General features: G+C 52.6%; 3 protein-coding genes across 9 annotated transcripts in view; 1 reads left to right on the forward strand and 2 right to left on the reverse strand.

Moving 5' to 3' along the window:
- ZBTB8OS (zinc finger and BTB domain containing 8 opposite strand) overlaps positions 1–671 on the reverse strand; it is a 47066-nt gene extending 46395 nt beyond the window's left edge. For 2 of the 3 annotated variants that reach the window (XR_010468165.1, XM_065041752.1), the window contains exon 1: positions 519–668. Coding sequence is in view for 1 of the 3 variants with exons in the window: in XM_065041752.1 (XP_064897824.1) it covers positions 519–621 (103 nt within the window). In the remaining 2 variants the exon portion in view is untranslated. Of the gene's footprint in view, positions 1–518 lie in introns of all 3 variants that reach the window. The other variant, XM_065041754.1, reaches the window with a different exon arrangement.
- Positions 3–6913, forward strand: RBBP4 (RB binding protein 4, chromatin remodeling factor). 2 transcript variants are annotated; one of them, XM_065041732.1, is made up of 12 exons: positions 3–213; positions 1070–1217; positions 1829–1974; positions 2631–2804; positions 3425–3540; positions 3690–3850; positions 3975–4101; positions 4210–4287; positions 5147–5223; positions 5348–5405; positions 5502–5612; positions 5815–6913. In XM_065041732.1, exons 1-12 carry the CDS (start codon positions 198–200, stop codon positions 5878–5880), a joined length of 1278 nt encoding a protein of 425 aa, XP_064897804.1. In that variant the 5' UTR covers positions 3–197; the 3' UTR covers positions 5881–6913. The 2 variants fall into 2 exon arrangements, with proteins under 2 accessions (XP_064897804.1, XP_064897805.1); XM_065041733.1 differs by having other exon boundaries at positions 59–213; positions 1073–1217.
- A 1054-nt stretch (positions 6914–7967) lies between these two features.
- SYNC (syncoilin, intermediate filament protein) lies at positions 7968–15040 on the reverse strand. 4 transcript variants are annotated; one of them, XM_065041715.1, is made up of 5 exons: positions 13516–13707; positions 11842–12127; positions 10681–11808; positions 9560–9684; positions 7968–8529 (listed from the first exon to the last, which is right to left on the reverse strand). In XM_065041715.1, the coding sequence occupies exons 1-5, from the start codon at positions 13557–13559 to the stop codon at positions 8466–8468; spliced, it is 1647 nt and encodes a 548-aa protein (XP_064897787.1). In that variant the 5' UTR covers positions 13560–13707; the 3' UTR covers positions 7968–8465. The 4 variants fall into 4 exon arrangements, with proteins under 4 accessions (XP_064897787.1, XP_064897788.1, XP_064897786.1 ...); XM_065041716.1 differs by lacking the exon at positions 13516–13707 and adding an exon at positions 14892–15040 and having other exon boundaries at positions 10681–12127; XM_065041714.1 differs by having other exon boundaries at positions 10681–12127; positions 13516–13705.
- Between the last annotated feature and the right edge of the window lie 570 nt (positions 15041–15610).

A 15610-nucleotide genomic window follows, 5' to 3' on the forward strand; every position in this document is an offset into this window, starting at 1 on the left:
CGGTGATTGGCCGGCGTTGGCGCGCGAAGGGGTGCGCGGCGCCGGAGCGGCACGCAGCGGGGGCAGGAAACAATAGAGCCGCGGCCGGAGGGGTCCGAGCAGGGAGCGGAGCAGCCGGCCGCCCGCCTCACCCAGCCCAGCCCGCCCCGCCTCGCCTCGCTCCCCGCAGCCGCCCCGCTTCCCCCCCCCGCCCCGCCATGGCGGACAAGGAAGGTAGGCCTCGCGGCGTGGCGTGGTGTGGCGTGGCGTGGCGCAGGCCCCGCGGCGCGGCCTCCTCCGCTCCGTGAGGCGCGGGGCAACCGGCCTTCCCCCCCCCCCCAACCCCGCCTCAGGCACCGGTGTGAGGGGAGCGGGGGCGGCTCCGCCAGGGGGCGCGCGGGGCGGGGCCGGTCTCGCCACGCGGCCGCCGCCTCCCCGGGGCCAGCGGGTGGGGGGTTGTGGCCCGACGGGTCGGGAGGCGGCACCGCCCGGGGGATGGGGGGCCCTGCCCGGGTCCCTCCGCCCGGCCCCCCCTTCACCTTCCGATCCGGTTGTATCCGCGGCTGGAGGGAGTTTGTGTTTTCCGGGCCGGTAGCCGGGAGTGCCGGGGTGCAGACAAAGGGATGTCACCAGCCCCGCCATCGGGGCTCTGCCTGCCCGTCCTTCCCCAGGGGAGGGCGGGACAGATGGTATAAAACTGAGAGAAACCGGGGGAAGACTGCCTTTTGGGAGCCGGTAGTTCAAGGCTGCGCCCATAGTGCTCCATCGAACAGCAGTTTAAACATCTTTACAGCTCTGGGTTTTGCCTTCACGAGGTCCCGGGGCACCAAATTTCACGAGTTTGTTATGCTGCTTCAGTTGAGATGGTGAAAATCCACATGGTTAATACTGATTCTGAGCCATATATCCAGAAACAATGTGCAACAGAGGATGTTTAATCATCCAGCAGCTGCTCGAATAGTCCAACAGCAACCCAGGGTGTGATGTAGTTGGCTCTTTATTCAGTTGCCCACTCACAGTGTTTTGCATGTGGTGTAAATATATTAATAAAGGCTAATCATATGCATTTTTTTTAAAAAAAACCCTTTAGCAGCCTTTGATGATGCAGTGGAAGAACGTGTGATCAATGAAGAATATAAAATATGGAAAAAGAATACGCCTTTCTTATACGATTTGGTAATGACCCATGCTCTGGAATGGCCCAGCTTGACGGCTCAGTGGCTTCCTGATGTTACAAGGTAAACTGATCATTTTGCCTTTTTTTTTTTCTCCCTAAAGCAGAGTACATAGTAAATCTAGGATCACTTTTTGTTAAAGTAAGACACTACGTGATTCATTTCTATCTTAAATGCTTTTTAGTACCCTTCCCTTGGCAGCAGCAAGTTGAGGACTATGAACACTAGGGAGATAAAATGTCTTCTGTTACTGAGAAGATACTTTCACACATTTTATTTCCATGTTTTTCTCTCCCAGGTTCGCCCTCCCCTTTACTAAGCAATACACTACTCAAAAATAGAACTAGATATAATATCAATATAACCACTGGGTTGTTTCCCTAACAATGTTCTGCTTGCTGTGCGTGTTTGTGCCGCTCAGAGTTGCACTCGGGAGGAGCTGCAAAGGTCTCTGAAGGGAAGACACAGGAATTATGGTGTTAAAATGTTGTGCTGGGGAAATTTTAGATTGAGATCTTGAGTTCTGATAAGTGATTTCCACCTGGGGAAGCAAGTTTGGTGTTGGAGCAGGAGAGCAGCGATTAAAGCGTGTTATCAAAAAGCTGTCATCAAAAAGCGTTGTAATCAGCTCAGTATTTGTGTCAACCTCTCCTTTTGTCTCTCTTTCCCTGCAGACCCGAGGGCAAAGATTTCAGTATCCACCGGTTAGTGCTCGGCACCCACACTTCAGATGAACAAAACCATCTCGTGATAGCGAGTGTGCAGTTGCCCAACGACGATGCGCAGTTTGATGCTTCACACTATGATAGTGAGAAAGGAGGTAAGAGACCCAAAACATGGGCTGCGGGAGTTTTAACCATTTTTGCTTTCCCTTCTCAATAGATTATTTGTCTCTCCTTAAAGTTCAGGCAGCAAACTTGGGATATTACTTCTAAACTGATCCATTTATTTCTAAGTGGTACCTTTACTTAATAGACAAATACTATGCAATTTGAATGGACGTAACGTCTTAATATAATGATGAAAAAAGAAGGTGGCAGCCTTATTGTAAAAGTGTGTGGGGAAGACTCACCCCTCCTTATTTCTCATCAGGAATCAACACTGAATTTCATGGAGTACTGCTTATTGGTATTTTTCTTATCACTTTAGCGTGACATAAACTCTTCCAGTGAGAAAGTCACTCATGTAAAAGAATGTTTTATTTCAGAGGAGCGTAATATTTCAAATGTTCTTTTTTTGTCTGAATTCTGCTGCCTCATAGTTGTGCCAGCCCCTCTTGGATAAAAAGATAATTGTATTTTGTTCAGTATATCAGACTTGAATTTGATGCTTTCTGTAATCTTAGCTGGCTGTCAGCGTTGCTACAAGTTAAACACTTCTCATAAGTGCTTGGTAGTACCAGTCGTTGGGTCCGGATCTTCGTGTCTTGATCTGAAATTGCCTCGTTGTTTACAACTACTGAATTCTTATTTCCAGAGTTTGGAGGCTTTGGGTCAGTTAGTGGGAAAATTGAAATTGAAATCAAGATAAATCACGAGGGAGAAGTGAACAGAGCACGTTACATGCCGCAGAACCCGTGCATCATCGCCACAAAGACTCCATCCAGCGATGTCCTCGTCTTTGATTACACCAAACACCCCTCCAAACCAGGTGCTTTTATGTTGTGTTTGTGCTTCAGAGATCAGCCAGCCCTTCCTTAAAAAAATGGAGCGAAAAACAGGTTTAAAAGTTTTGTGGATTGCATCTTATGTGTGATTTCAGGGGAAAGTGGGTGTTTAGTGTAGACGGTTGTTTTATTTGAAGCTTAAGCAATGGGTATTCAGTAGCTATCAGTAGAAGGGTACGCTTTTTGCCTTTTGGTGTTTTACTGTGTATCTTGTTACTGCATGTCTTGGTATTTGAGGTGCTGGAAGGTGGCTTTTTAGAGACTTTATGATTTGCTGGGTAGCTGAGTTGTTGTCCTGGAAGGATATGAACAGTCATTTACCAATGAACTCGTCAAGGTCGTTTAGAGTAACTAGTTCTGCCACGTGCGGGTTGGATCAGAAGTGGCGTCCTCAAAGTGCAGTTGGAGATGATGAGACAAGGAAAAGTGTCGCACCAGCAGAGCGTTTTTAAGCAGTAACTGAGATGAGCTGCTGTTGTTCCATCCAGCCGTTGAAAATGTCAGTGCAAAGTTTAGTAAAGCACAGTAACACTTAATGCCAGGTATTCTGGGATGTACTGGGAATGATAGTAGGCACTGAAATTCTTACGCTGCCTCTTTACAGACCCTTCTGGAGAGTGTAACCCTGATCTGCGTCTCCGTGGGCACCAGAAGGAAGGGTACGGGCTGTCGTGGAACCCAAACCTCAGTGGGCATTTGCTTAGCGCTTCTGATGATCATGTGAGTACTTTAAATACAGCTGGGGTACAACCTGCGCTCTGTGTCCCTTGGCGAGGGTCCAAAGTGTTATTTTGTTTAGAGAGGGAGGGGAGGTGCGGAGAGTGGCTGTCTAAAGATGCAATGTTTCCGAATGTTTTGCTTTTTTAAAGACCATTTGCTTGTGGGATATCAGTGCTGTTCCAAAAGAAGGCAAAGTGGTGGATGCAAAGACCATCTTCACAGGGCACACAGCAGTAGTGGAAGATGTATCTTGGCACCTGCTCCACGAGTCTCTCTTTGGATCTGTTGCTGATGATCAGAAACTCATGATGTAAGTGGGGTAATGTCTTCAGAAAACAAATGCTTCTGTCCCTCTTGCTTTCCCATCTGCTCCTTAGTCCCTCAGTAAAATGGGGTATAAACTTTTGTTTCCATTCTGTGTTTTCCGCGTGCAGTTGGGACACTCGGTCGAACAACACCTCCAAACCCAGTCATTCCGTGGACGCCCACACAGCTGAAGTCAACTGCCTCTCCTTCAATCCCTACAGTGAGTTTATCCTGGCTACGGGATCAGCTGATAAGGTACCTCTGCCTTGAATTTGGAACGCAGTTTTTTAGTTTCTGATGCAGAAGTCTGGTTGTATATATTGGTTACTTCAACAAAAAATTGGTTTGTATTTTTTTTCCCAGACTGTTGCTCTATGGGACTTGAGGAACCTGAAACTGAAGTTGCACTCTTTTGAATCACATAAAGATGAAATATTTCAGGTATAACAAAATATCTTTTATACACGTAGACAATTCTACTCAGCTCTCTGGGAAAGATGAAAAATATTCTCTTCGACTCTGTTTTTAGGAAATTAAAACTCAAACATTCTTTCCTCTCTTCCGCTTATAATTTTCTGGCTTCTTGGTGAGCCGTGTAGTGCTCTGTGGGGCTCCAGAACAGATAAGAGTGTCCAGAAAGCCAGAGGCAAAATAACGAGGAAATGGTTGAGAGCTTTAGCCACGACACAAGGTGAAACGCTAGCAGTGCGGAGGAAATGTCAATTATTCATGGTGGCAGATTGAAGAAGGGAGGCACCATGAGATCAGATGAGATGGCTGCAGCGTTTTCATCTCAGCTTGGTCCTGTAGGAAGGTTCACCCAGTGCCCATCACTGTGCATCACCAGAACATCCTGTGACAATGAACAATCGCTCATTTTGCTGGTGTAAATATAGAATGTTCACATCACTGGTAATATATGCTGAGCAGAAATAGTATTTCCATCTCCAACTCATGCCTTGCTCAGGAGAAAAATATGTCGATTTATTTTTTCTTGTGGAAGGATTATTAAGACTGTAGTTACCTCAAAATAGAATTACACGTGGAATCTTAATGTCAGCTTAGCGTGCAGAATTATGTGTTCTTTTCCAGTCCTGTGATCCTATTAAGTGCTGTGTTTTGGAGAGATTCATCTCCAGCAGAAGTAGTAAATATGAGCTTTTGGGCAGTTAATTACAGCGATTTCTTTTCATCTGTAAACCGTACCTACGGCTTAAAGAATCTGTAGTTTATTGGGAACGTCTGTCATGTTACAGCTTCTTCAAACTAACTCCTTGTCAAAATTGATCCTCGTCTGTAGGTTCAGTGGTCTCCCCATAACGAAACTATATTGGCCTCCAGTGGCACTGACCGCAGGCTAAACGTCTGGGACTTGAGGTAAACCCTGAATTTGCCACCTTGTCCTGACAAAATATTATTGATAAATTACATTACACTTCAAAAACCAACCAAGTAAACCCCAACCTTTTCATTTTTCCTCCTTTTTTTGTTATTTTTACAGTAAAATTGGAGAAGAGCAGTCCCCTGAAGATGCTGAGGATGGTCCCCCAGAGCTGTTGGTGAGTCTTTGGAATCCCATTGCTTGTTCTCACCTATTATTCAGCTCTGCAATGTACATTTGAAAACATTCCCCTTTTTTCTTTCCCCAATACTAGTTTATTCATGGTGGTCATACTGCAAAGATATCTGATTTCTCCTGGAATCCGAATGAGCCCTGGGTAATTTGTTCTGTATCAGAAGATAATATCATGCAAGTCTGGCAAATGGTGAGTTGTTTGGGAAGATGTTAGGGAGTGTTCTGGAGACACGGCTGTTAAAAAAGGCTCATTGTGCTCCTTCTTTAATATTGATTGGTCTTGAGGGACCGGGGATGGGTGATACAGATGAAAAACCTGCGTTCTAGCAGATGGAATCCTGCTCAGTGTGGTGGCAAAATGCTTCTTCAGTTCCTCCCTCTGTGTCTTGCAGGCGGAGAACATTTATAATGATGAAGACCCCGAAGGAAGCGTGGATCCAGAAGGTCAAGGCTCCTAAACAACAACCCTTTCCTGTTTTTAGTCTGTTTCGTTCTCTTCCCTCTCAACCCTGATATTGACTTAACACTGGTTTTGAGACACACGTAGACTTTGTGTTCAGCCATCCTTCTGTAGATCACATCCACAGGTGGCTTCTTTTCAACCCAGACGGGGAGGACTCCCTAAAAAAGGGCTCAGCCCCGCTCCGCTGGTGCTGTGCGTAGCTCCTCGCTCCCATATCCCCCAGCAGCCTCTTTGCGCGGGGCTGCCTGTCCCATTTTAGCCGCCTTCATCACACAGAGCAAACTTGGGTTGGATGATTTGTTTTCTTCTGTTTTAGCTTGCTGCAGCTGTGGGTTTTGCCTAATTTAAACAAAAGTTAAAGCTGCCAGAGTGTGTTTGAGCCAATGGAGATGATACAAGCGTTAATCCACTGGCAGTTCAGAACTGGAGCGCGGAAGGTCTTGTCCTCTTCAGTACAGCTCTGAGGTCTTGGGGTTCCTTTAGTTCATCTGTACCTTGTGGCTTTTTCTGCCTCTGCAGATCCCGACTTCAGCTAAAGTTAAATTTCTATATATTTTTTGTCTCTACTGGCAGTTCTGGGTTTTGCATTCCTTCTTTCCTTCCTTTCCCTTTGCACCCATCGCTGGTTGACAGCGGTTTGGATCCGTTAGCTATTCCCGCAGAGTGGTGTTTGCCTTCCATGTATTTTGCTCTATTGTGTGTTTCTCGAGCTGTGTTTTTCACATATATTTCTTTCCTTTCTGTGAAATGGTTTTTAAAACCTTGGGGCCACCGAGTTGTAAAGGTGTGTGTTCCTACCAGCTGACGTACCATGGACGGCGTGCCCGCTAACCTCAAACAGCATTGGTAGCTGGGATCTGTAAAGCAAATTAAACGTGGATGAACTACTTTTTTTAGGAGTTAGGCCACTAGTTCCTGCGCATCTCCCACTGGGGTGTCCTGTTCCACCAGCAACCTCTTCCTCTCCATGCTCCTCATGACTAATTGCGTGTAAGTGCTTCAGATGGAATAAATTTTTTCTACGTAAATGCTGTGTGGGGTTGTGATTTTTGTGATTTTTCTCTTCTGTATTAACTAATTTGAGACTAAAGTGTAACTCCGAGACCAGGTGTTGCAACAGTTTTTAACATGTGGACGCTTCTGCCTTCAGTCAGGCAGAAAGGGACCTGGGGGACTAATGGACAGGAAGCTCAACATGAGCCAACAGTGTGCCCAGGTGGCCAAGAAGGCCAATGGTGTCCTGTCCTGTATCCAAACTGGCGTGGTCAGCAGGACAAGGGCAGTGATCCTTCCCCTGTGCTCTGCATTGGGGAGGCCACACCTGGAGTGTTGTGTTCAGTTCTGGGCCCCTCAGCTCAGGAAAGAGATTGAAGTGCTGGAGCGGGTCCAGAGAAGAGCAACAAGACTGGGGAAGGGACTGGAACACAAGCCCTATGGGGAGAGGCTGAGGGAGCTGGGCTTGTTCAGTCTGGAGAAGAGGAGGCTTAGAGCTGAGCTCAGCACTCTCTAGAACTACCTGAAGGGCAGTTCTAGCCAGGTGGGGATTGGTCTCCTCTCCCAGGCATCAGCAATAGGACAAGGGGCCATGGGCTTCAACTCTGCCAGGGGAAATTGAGGCTGGAGATGAGAAAGCAATTCTTTGCAGAGAGAGTGGTCAGACATTGGAATGGCTGCCCAGGGAGGTGCTGGACTCACCGGCCCTGGAGGTTTTGAAACTGAGATTGGACATGGCGCTTAGTGCCATGATCTAGTAAACAGACTGGAGTTGGACCAAGGGTTGGACTGGGTGATCTCTGAGGGCTTTTCCAACCCAGTCCATTCTGTGTGATTTTGTGGGATTCTCCCCTTCTTTTTTTCTGCTGCTTTCTTTGTGAAACAAGTAAATGAGTAATTAATATCCCCAGTCAGTGAAGAATGCACTTAAGTGTGCCACCTGCCTGGATTTTGGGTCTCCCTTTAGCTTTTGACACACAACTTTATTGTTTTGTTACCCTGCAGCATGACTAGTTGGATACCTTACAAGTGCCTCACTGAGACAGACAAGTTATTTTCTCTTTAAGACACAGCTTTGAGAATTAAAAGGCTCCTTAAACTCTGACCTTTATTTTCAGTGTGAGACTTATATGAAGTGGAAACCTCCACAAACGTTTCTAGTCTCCACGGTGGAGCATGTCACAATACAGCAGACCCTTGAAATACAAAAGAAAGAATCCTGTTAAAAGGATAAAGCTTCTCTTGCATGTAAACTTTGAAAATCAACCCCTTTACAGTGGCTTCCAGCACAATAATTCCTGTGCAATTCACACAATCCACCTATGGAACAAGACAAGATACATTTGTTTTTCCAAGCACAGCAAAACATACATCTGTTATTCTTCATATCTGTCCATTGTTCAGTGCAAGTATTATTTTCTCTGCTCCTCGGTGGAAAAGCAGTTTCATTACACGATCAACAGCAGCACCTTGAGAAATACAAGTGATTTTTCTGGTAATTCTGACTTGGTGCAACTGCTGCACGTTGGGCAGGAGCAGCGGAGACGTCCCAGCAGATACTCTGTCCTATGGAGGAAAACTCAGTGTTCAACAGTCCTGTTCCGCTTTTTCTTCTGACTTGCAAAGGTGGCCGTAGATTTCTAAGCAGCCCCTGTGTGGGTAGAAAGTAAATTTAGGTTACTGAAGCTTTACATAAAGCGCCTGGCAGGAGAAAACAGGGAAGGGGGACGTGCTATTTCTGCATCTTCTTTTCGCTGCGTGGAAGAAAAGTGATTAGGAAACGCCGAAACTGGCTCGGTGCGCGGTCTTGTGAGCGCAGCCCTTGGCAAACAAACCAGCTATACCAGAAGGGAATGTCGTTTTTGGTGTGAGCTCTTAACTCTGAGGTCCCCGGTGCAAATGTGAAACCTGAGGAGTGTCCTGACACCCGAGAAGCCCCGCGGCCGCTTCCAGGGCCGGCGATCTGCAGGTTGCCAGGCGCTAAGAGACTGCGCTGCTGTGCCCAGGCTTAAATATAGGGCTGTGATTTAGGCCTGTGATTTAGAAGCGAGCAGCAAAGACATGAGGTTGTTGGGATCTGGTTGGAATTGTAAATGTCATAACTCTTAATAAATCCTGGAAAGGCTGATGGCATGATGGGCTGAAACAGAGATCTCTTTCCCTGTGCTTACTGTGCTAAAGTCCTACCTGGATGAAATAAAACTACACCTGTTTGTAATAGGAACATCTTACAGTGTGCTAGTGTGAGGTTTGAGTGGAGAAGGGGGAAAAGGATCCTAAAGTAACAGGAAAGCTGCAGAAAATGGTTAAGAGTGTGTACAGCTGAGGCTGGAATAGCACGTAACAATGCAAAGTTTGGTGAGTAAAATAGTCCGTGAGCTTATGGACGTTTTCTGGAGCTTTAAAAAGATCTGATTTAATAAAGAAGACCTGAGCGAAACCAGGAGTTATGCAAAGAAGACAATTCTCGCTCACTGAAGAGCATCCACAGCACCGTTTCCCAAACCGAAACCTCAGCTCTTTTCCATGTATTCCTAAGGAAAGCAGCGCTTTAAGTCCCCTTGCTCCCTCATGGGCCGCATGCCCAGGAACCGGGAGCAAAAGTCCATGGTGTCCGGTAGCCACCAGGCTCTCCCCACCATCCTCCTCCTCCCAGCCCTCCCCAGGAGACACCAACGCACTTGTAGATGGAGAGCTCGCGGTGCAGGCTGGTCCTCAGCTCCTCCAGCTCCTGGTTCTTGCGCTGCTGGAGCTGGACCCCGTTCTTCAGCTCCTTCAGCCTGTCCTCCAGCTCCTCCACCTGCTCCTGGGGAGGAAGAACACACGAGGGGGTGAGCTGGGCTGGGATGAGACGGGTTCTTAGGCTTCTTGGTTTTGTCCCCTAGACTACTTGGTGTGTGTTTTGAGGAGCTGTCAGTGCTGTATAAACCTGTGAGTCAGGAGAAGATAAGCAAGGAATTCAGGGAAAAGAAAACATGGAGGCACATCAGGGATGTCCCCAAGTCCTGTTCTCCAAGGAGGGCGGACCCCGAAATCGCAGGGGGGCAGCGTCATGGGCACTGGTGGCCGGGTCCCCATCTGGGCAGGGAGGAGAAGGGATGGAGGGGGCAGCAGCTTCCAGAAGCTGCTCAGAGCCGAGCTGGGAGGAGGCAGCGATTACGAGCCGAGAACAGGGAGTGTTGAAACCGGGGAGATTAATTGTGGAGCCTCTTTGCCAAATGTGCTCTTGTAGATATTGCATTGCCTTTTCCCTCAGCACAAGGCACTGGGGAGGGGGGAAATGCCAGATGCAGCCAGAAATAACCCTCTCGGGAGGCAGGAGGTGAGACCCTTCCTGGCAGGATCTGCCCCGCCAGGGCTGGGCTTTTAAAGAAAAGCCACCTCCATTTAAACCTGGCTTTACCAAATGCCACGTGCAGTGCCCGTGCTCAGCAGCATCGCTCAGCTCTGCCCACTCTGGGAAGGAAAACCCTGTCCCCTCCGCCTCGTCCTGTTTCCAAGGGGCAGGTCAAACCCAAGTGAGAATATATTCAGGAATAAACTTTTCCTGGCAGCCCATTGGTCCCAGCACTTTCCCGCTGCATCCCTGTAACCTCGGGTTTGCCCAGGGGCTGCTGCTTCACCTGGGGATGCCTTTGACATCAACCAGCAGGAGATATTCCACCTCATTGCCCTCCTCATCCACCCCGCTCCTCCCCTCGGCCCTACAAGCAAAGACTTTCAGCATCCACATTTCACCGGCTGCAAAGAATGACTTGTGCCCTCTAAAAATGAGTGCGCAAGGGGTGCCCAGGGCACGTACCCGGTACTGCCCGACCTCTTCGTCCCGCTTCTGCTTGACGAGGACGATCTGCTCCTCCAGGCTGCGGTTCTGCAGCCGCAGGCGGCTGACCTCCCCCTGCAAGGGCCGCAGGGCTTCCTTCATGCCCTGGATCTCCCCCTGCATCTCCTGCAGCGCTCTGGCCCCCGCCTCGCGTCTCTCCAGCAGCCGCAGCAGCTGGGGCTCGTAATGCTCCTCCAAACCCCGCCGGCTCTCTGCCACGAAGCTCTCGAACTCCATGGAGAGCCGGCGGCTCTCCTGCAGGTACAGGTTATCCTGCCGACACGGCGGCGTCTCCAGCCGCTGCCTCAAAACCTCCTTCTCCTTCTCACAGGTCTCCTTGAGGCGGGACAGCTCGCCGGAGAGCTGCCCAGCCTGGCTCTCCAGCTCGCCCCGGTACGCGGCGTGCTGGGAGAGGTCGTGCCGCCGGCTCTCCAGCTGGTACTGGCAAGCCACGCACTCCTTCGTCACCTTGAACAGCTTCTGCTTGATCTGCCGGATCTCATCCTTCAGGTTGTCCCTCTCCAGCTCCACCTTGGCCAGCAGCCGGCAGGCGGCCTGGATCTCCTCGTGGGCATGGCGGATCTCCTGCAGCGCCGGCTCCCGCAGCTGCGCCAGCTCCGCGATCAGGCTGTCCCGCTCTTTCTCCAGCTGCTCCACGGCTTCGATGCACTCCTGGAAGTATTCCCCCAGCTCTTCCAGGGTCAGGCACTGATGCTCCACGCCATCTGCATCCGGGGGGTTGCCTGCCCCCTCTGCATCCATGGCCAGAGGGATCCCTGCCCCGTCTGTGTCTGTGTTGGTTGGGACCCCTGCCCCGTCTGTGTCCATGTACAGCGGCAATCCTGCTCCACCTGCATCCACGTCCAGCGGGATCCCTGTCCCACCTACATCCAAGTCCAGTGGGATCCCTGCCTCATCCACATCCAGCAGGATCTCTACTCTATCTGCATCCACATCCAGTGGGATCCCTGCTCCCTCTGTATCCACGTCCAGCGGGATGTCTACTCCATCTGCATCCACATCCAGCGGGATCCCTGTCCCACCGGCATCCACATCCAGCGGGATCCCTGCTCCCTCTGTATCCACATCCAGTGGGATCCCTGCTCCCTCTGTATCCACATCCAGTGGGATCCCTGCCACATCCACATCCAGCGGGATCCCCACCCCAGCTGCATCCTCATCCAGCTGGGACCCTGGCATGTTGAGCTCCAAGGAAGTGTCCCCGTCGCCTGCCTGCAGCTCCTGGCAGGTGTCTGGGCTGTCCCTGTGCAAGGGCGTCACCCCCACACTCAAAGCTGGGTCTAATGGGCTGTGCGAAAGGTCCAGGTGTGGAGCAGCACCTGCAGCTGCTCCCTGCGAGGATGAGGATACTCCAGCTTCATCCAGCTGCAGCTCTGAAGGGCGTTCGGGCTCTGCCATCAGGTCCCTGGAAAGGAGAGGACACGTGAACTACGGCAATGAGTGTCACAGGTCCCAGACCTCCCTCTTCACCCTGCAAGACGCAGGTGCCCCGCAGCAGGCTGAGCTGGGGGTGCTCTTGCTGCCGTGACTGTCCCCGTGTCACCCAGGGGCTGTGCAAACCTTGCACACTATGGTGACAACTTCAGCCAAACTGTCAGCTTTGGCACAGGCCAAAACAAGGGAAGAAAACCCTCTAAAAGTGACTGACTGCGATGGAGGAAGGGCAAGGGATGCAAGCCTGGACCTGAAAATGAGAGCTACCCCGGTGCCAACTGGAGTGGCCACCGCGTCGTGGTCAATCCCCTCCGGTGGCACCAGTGTGATGGGTGAGACCAGTGCAGCAGCTGTGCCCGTGCCAAAATCTCACATCCAGGGTGTCACAGACACCGTGCACCACCGGCACGGGCACTTCCAGTAAAACGTGCCGGGGTTACAGCAATGTGGCATAACCTCACGGCAAGGGAATGTGCTGCTGAAGCGCAGGCGGGCTCCAGGGTGGCTGAGAAGGAGCAAAGCAGCGCACACAGAGCGCCCGGGCGAGCGGCGGCTTCTGCAGCAGGAGCCCTGCGAGCTCCGCTTTGCAGAGTCATCCCATCCCATCGTTATCCCCAGCCCCGCTACCTGCAGCTGCCACCGCCGAATACTCGTGTGTCACATCCCCCTGGGCGCTATTTGGGGTGGGATGGAGAAAAGAACCCCGTGGCCGAGCCGGGGCCGGTGTGCTGGGCAGGAGGATGCTCTCACCTCCCGGCCACGCCGCTGAGCTCATGTCTAGTCATTCCCCACGGAATGAGCGCAGGCTGGCACTCGCCGCCTCGCAGCAACAGCTTTAAGGAAAGAAGTGATTTTCACTGATACTTTCTCTCCTAATAAGGTAGTTTTCGGCAGCGATGACACATCGCAGCCTCGGACCCAACAGCCCCTCGGCTGGAGAAGGGGCAGCGCCTGGAAAGGTGGGGAAAAGACTCCGCTTTGATTTTCTTTGCCCCCCTCCGGTGCCAGCGCTCATTTTTCAAAGTTCTCGGCTCTGTTTTGCGGGGGGGCGGGCGGGAAGGGAAGCCGTCCCACCCTCTCAGCGGGCTGTGGGCGCTCTTTCCCACCCACCGCCCCTTGTCCCAGAGCCCCCGCGGTGGGCACCGCTCCTGGGTACCCCAGAGCGGCCATTCTGTCCCCCCAAATCCTGAGAGTCCAGGGATGCTCCGGGGGTGCTGAACCTCAGATGCCCCCACCCCACCCCTGCATCCCAGCGTTTGGCACCCCCCCCACCTGCCCCATGCCCCCCAGGATCCCTCACCAGTAAGAGCCCCCGGCGGACACCCCCGCTTCTCTGCTCCCCCCGGGGGAGGCTCTTACCTTCCTCCCCTGGAGCCCAGCACCTCCGGCTCTGCGCTGCACATGGGCTTAGCATGGGGCGGGGGGGGGTTATTAATAACCAGGGCTGGAAATCAGACTCCCCGGAGCAGCCGCTCTGCCCGGCCACCGCCTGCAGTGCCAGCTGCGGGCGGCTGCCTTCCTCCGCCCCGGGGAGGAGGAGGAGAAGGAGGAGGAGGAGGAGGAGGAGGAGGAGGGCGGGGAAGGCCCGGCCGCCTGCATCCCTGGCAGAGGCAGCCGCAGGGCTTGGCTGCAGCCACCCGCATCCCTGGGGAGCAGCCCCCGCAGCCCCCATCCCGCCCCGGGTTTAAGGTGGAGCTTGGAGTTGTGCAGCTTCAAATTTGCCCCTTCTTGGGAGCTGCGGCGTCCCGTCCTGCCAGGGTGTGATGGGGACAGCAGGGTGCTGGGATGGGGACAGCAGGGTGCCAGGATAAAGACAGTGGGGTGCTGGGATGGGGACAGCAGGGTGCTGGGATAGGGACAGTGGGGTGCCAGGATGGGGACAGTGGGGTACCGGGATGGGGACAGCAGGATGCCAGGATGGGGACAGTGGGGTGCCGGGATGGGGACAGCGGGGTGCTGGGATGGGGACAGCGGGATGCCAGGATGGGGACAGCAGGGTGCCAAGATGGGGACAGCAGGGTGCTGGGATAGGGACAGTGGGGTGCCGGGATGGGGACAGCGCAGTGCTGGGATGGAGACTGTGGGGTGCTGGGATGGGGACAGCAGGGTGTCAAGATGGGGACAGCGGGGTGCCCAGGCAGTGTCCCCAGGATGTCCCACCCTCAATGCAAGCGGCTGGAAGGGGAAACGTTGGAGGATGTGGCACATGGCGGCCAAACGCCGGGGCCTCATCCTGCACGTGGAGCGGGTTGCTCGAAGGTGCTACGCTCCCCTCAGTGTTTATTAAAGCAGATTAATGAATGAAATACCAATAGCTCAGAGGTCTTTAGGTGCTCCAGGCTGGCCCTGTGAACGCCCCGGTGACGGCACAGCGCAGCCTCCGCTTCCTCATCCACCCACAACCCCGTCCCCGCCTCCCCTTCCCCTCTGCTTTGGGGACGGAGATGGTGGCAAAGCCCCGTCGTGGCTGTGGCCGCGCTCTGTGTACCCAGCAGTGACACCGCCCTCGCTGCTGTCCTCACTGCCTGTAGATGTGCTTTTCCAGCACCCACCATCCCCACAGCTTTGCTTTCCCCCAGCACCCATCCAAACCCCACAGCACCCTTCGGTGCTTATATTCTTAGCATATACTTATATAAAATGCAAATGTTAGATATATCCTGCGTTGGCAGGGGTGCAACGGCCCAGGGTGGTGGCACAACTGTCCCCCATGGTTTTAGAGCCGAGGAGCCTACCTCTGCTGGGCCCGATCCTGCCCGCCGCGGCTGGGGAAGTGGGCACCCCCGGCTCAGGAAGCCACCAGCCTACGTGCCCCGAGATCGCCCAGCAACGCGCACCACGGCTTGCGACATCACCCAGTGCCACCCGGTCCCCACGTCACCACGGCGTCACCGCCACCTTGCCCGCGCCCCGCTCGCCGCCGGGCTGCCGAGATCAGGTTTAAAATAACTGCGCTTGCCCATCTCCCAGGAACACAGCTTTAAAAGGAAAAGGGAGATTTAGGTGCTTTTTTCTTTCTTTCTTTTTTTTTTACCCTGTTGCTTTTTTCAGCACGACTCACCTTCTTTTTTTCCCTCTCTCTTTTTTTCCATGAAGCGCCTCTATTCGTGCCGAGGCTTTTGACTCAATAGGAGAGGAATGCTGCTAATTCGCACGAGTCGCCTTTATAAATATATATCTAGAGCTGAAACAAGGGGAGAAACCTGCGGGTCGTGCGGGCCGGGCCCAACGGACCCTTGTAGGGGCTGGAGGGGCCGATGGCAGCGGCGCGGGGGGTTTCTCTGATGCGCTGCCAAGGGCAGGGTGGGGATTGAAGAGGCTCAACTGTTCTCTGCTCCGTAAGAGGATCCCCCGGCCCCAGCGCGGGGCTGTTTTGTGGATATAACCAGGCAACGGCCAGCTCGGGTGTCAGCAGCTGGACCCCGGCACGCTCGGCACAGCCGTGGGCACGCGG

The sequence above is a fragment of the Columba livia genome, chromosome 26 (genome assembly GCF_036013475.1).
Source record: "Columba livia isolate bColLiv1 breed racing homer chromosome 26, bColLiv1.pat.W.v2, whole genome shotgun sequence".
Taxonomy (NCBI): domain Eukaryota; kingdom Metazoa; phylum Chordata; class Aves; order Columbiformes; family Columbidae; genus Columba; species Columba livia.

Coding starts and splice junctions, on each gene's coding strand:
- RBBP4 (XM_065041732.1), top strand. Junction 3,541..3,689: donor TTAGCGCTTCTGATGATCAT/GTGAGTACTTTA, acceptor GCTTTTTTAAAG/ACCATTTGCTTGTGGGATAT. Junction 4,288..5,146: donor ATAAAGATGAAATATTTCAG/GTATAACAAAAT, acceptor CCTCGTCTGTAG/GTTCAGTGGTCTCCCCATAA.
- SYNC (XM_065041714.1), bottom strand. CDS start 13,559: ATGTGCAGCGCAGAGCCGGAGGTGCTGGGCTCCAGGGGAGGAAG. Junction 12,128..13,515: donor CTGGGCTCCAGGGGAGGAAG/GTAAGAGCCTCC, acceptor TCTCCTTTCCAG/GGACCTGATGGCAGAGCCCG. Junction 8,530..9,559: donor CGCGAGCTCTCCATCTACAA/GTGCGTTGGTGT, acceptor CTACCCACACAG/GGGCTGCTTAGAAATCTACG.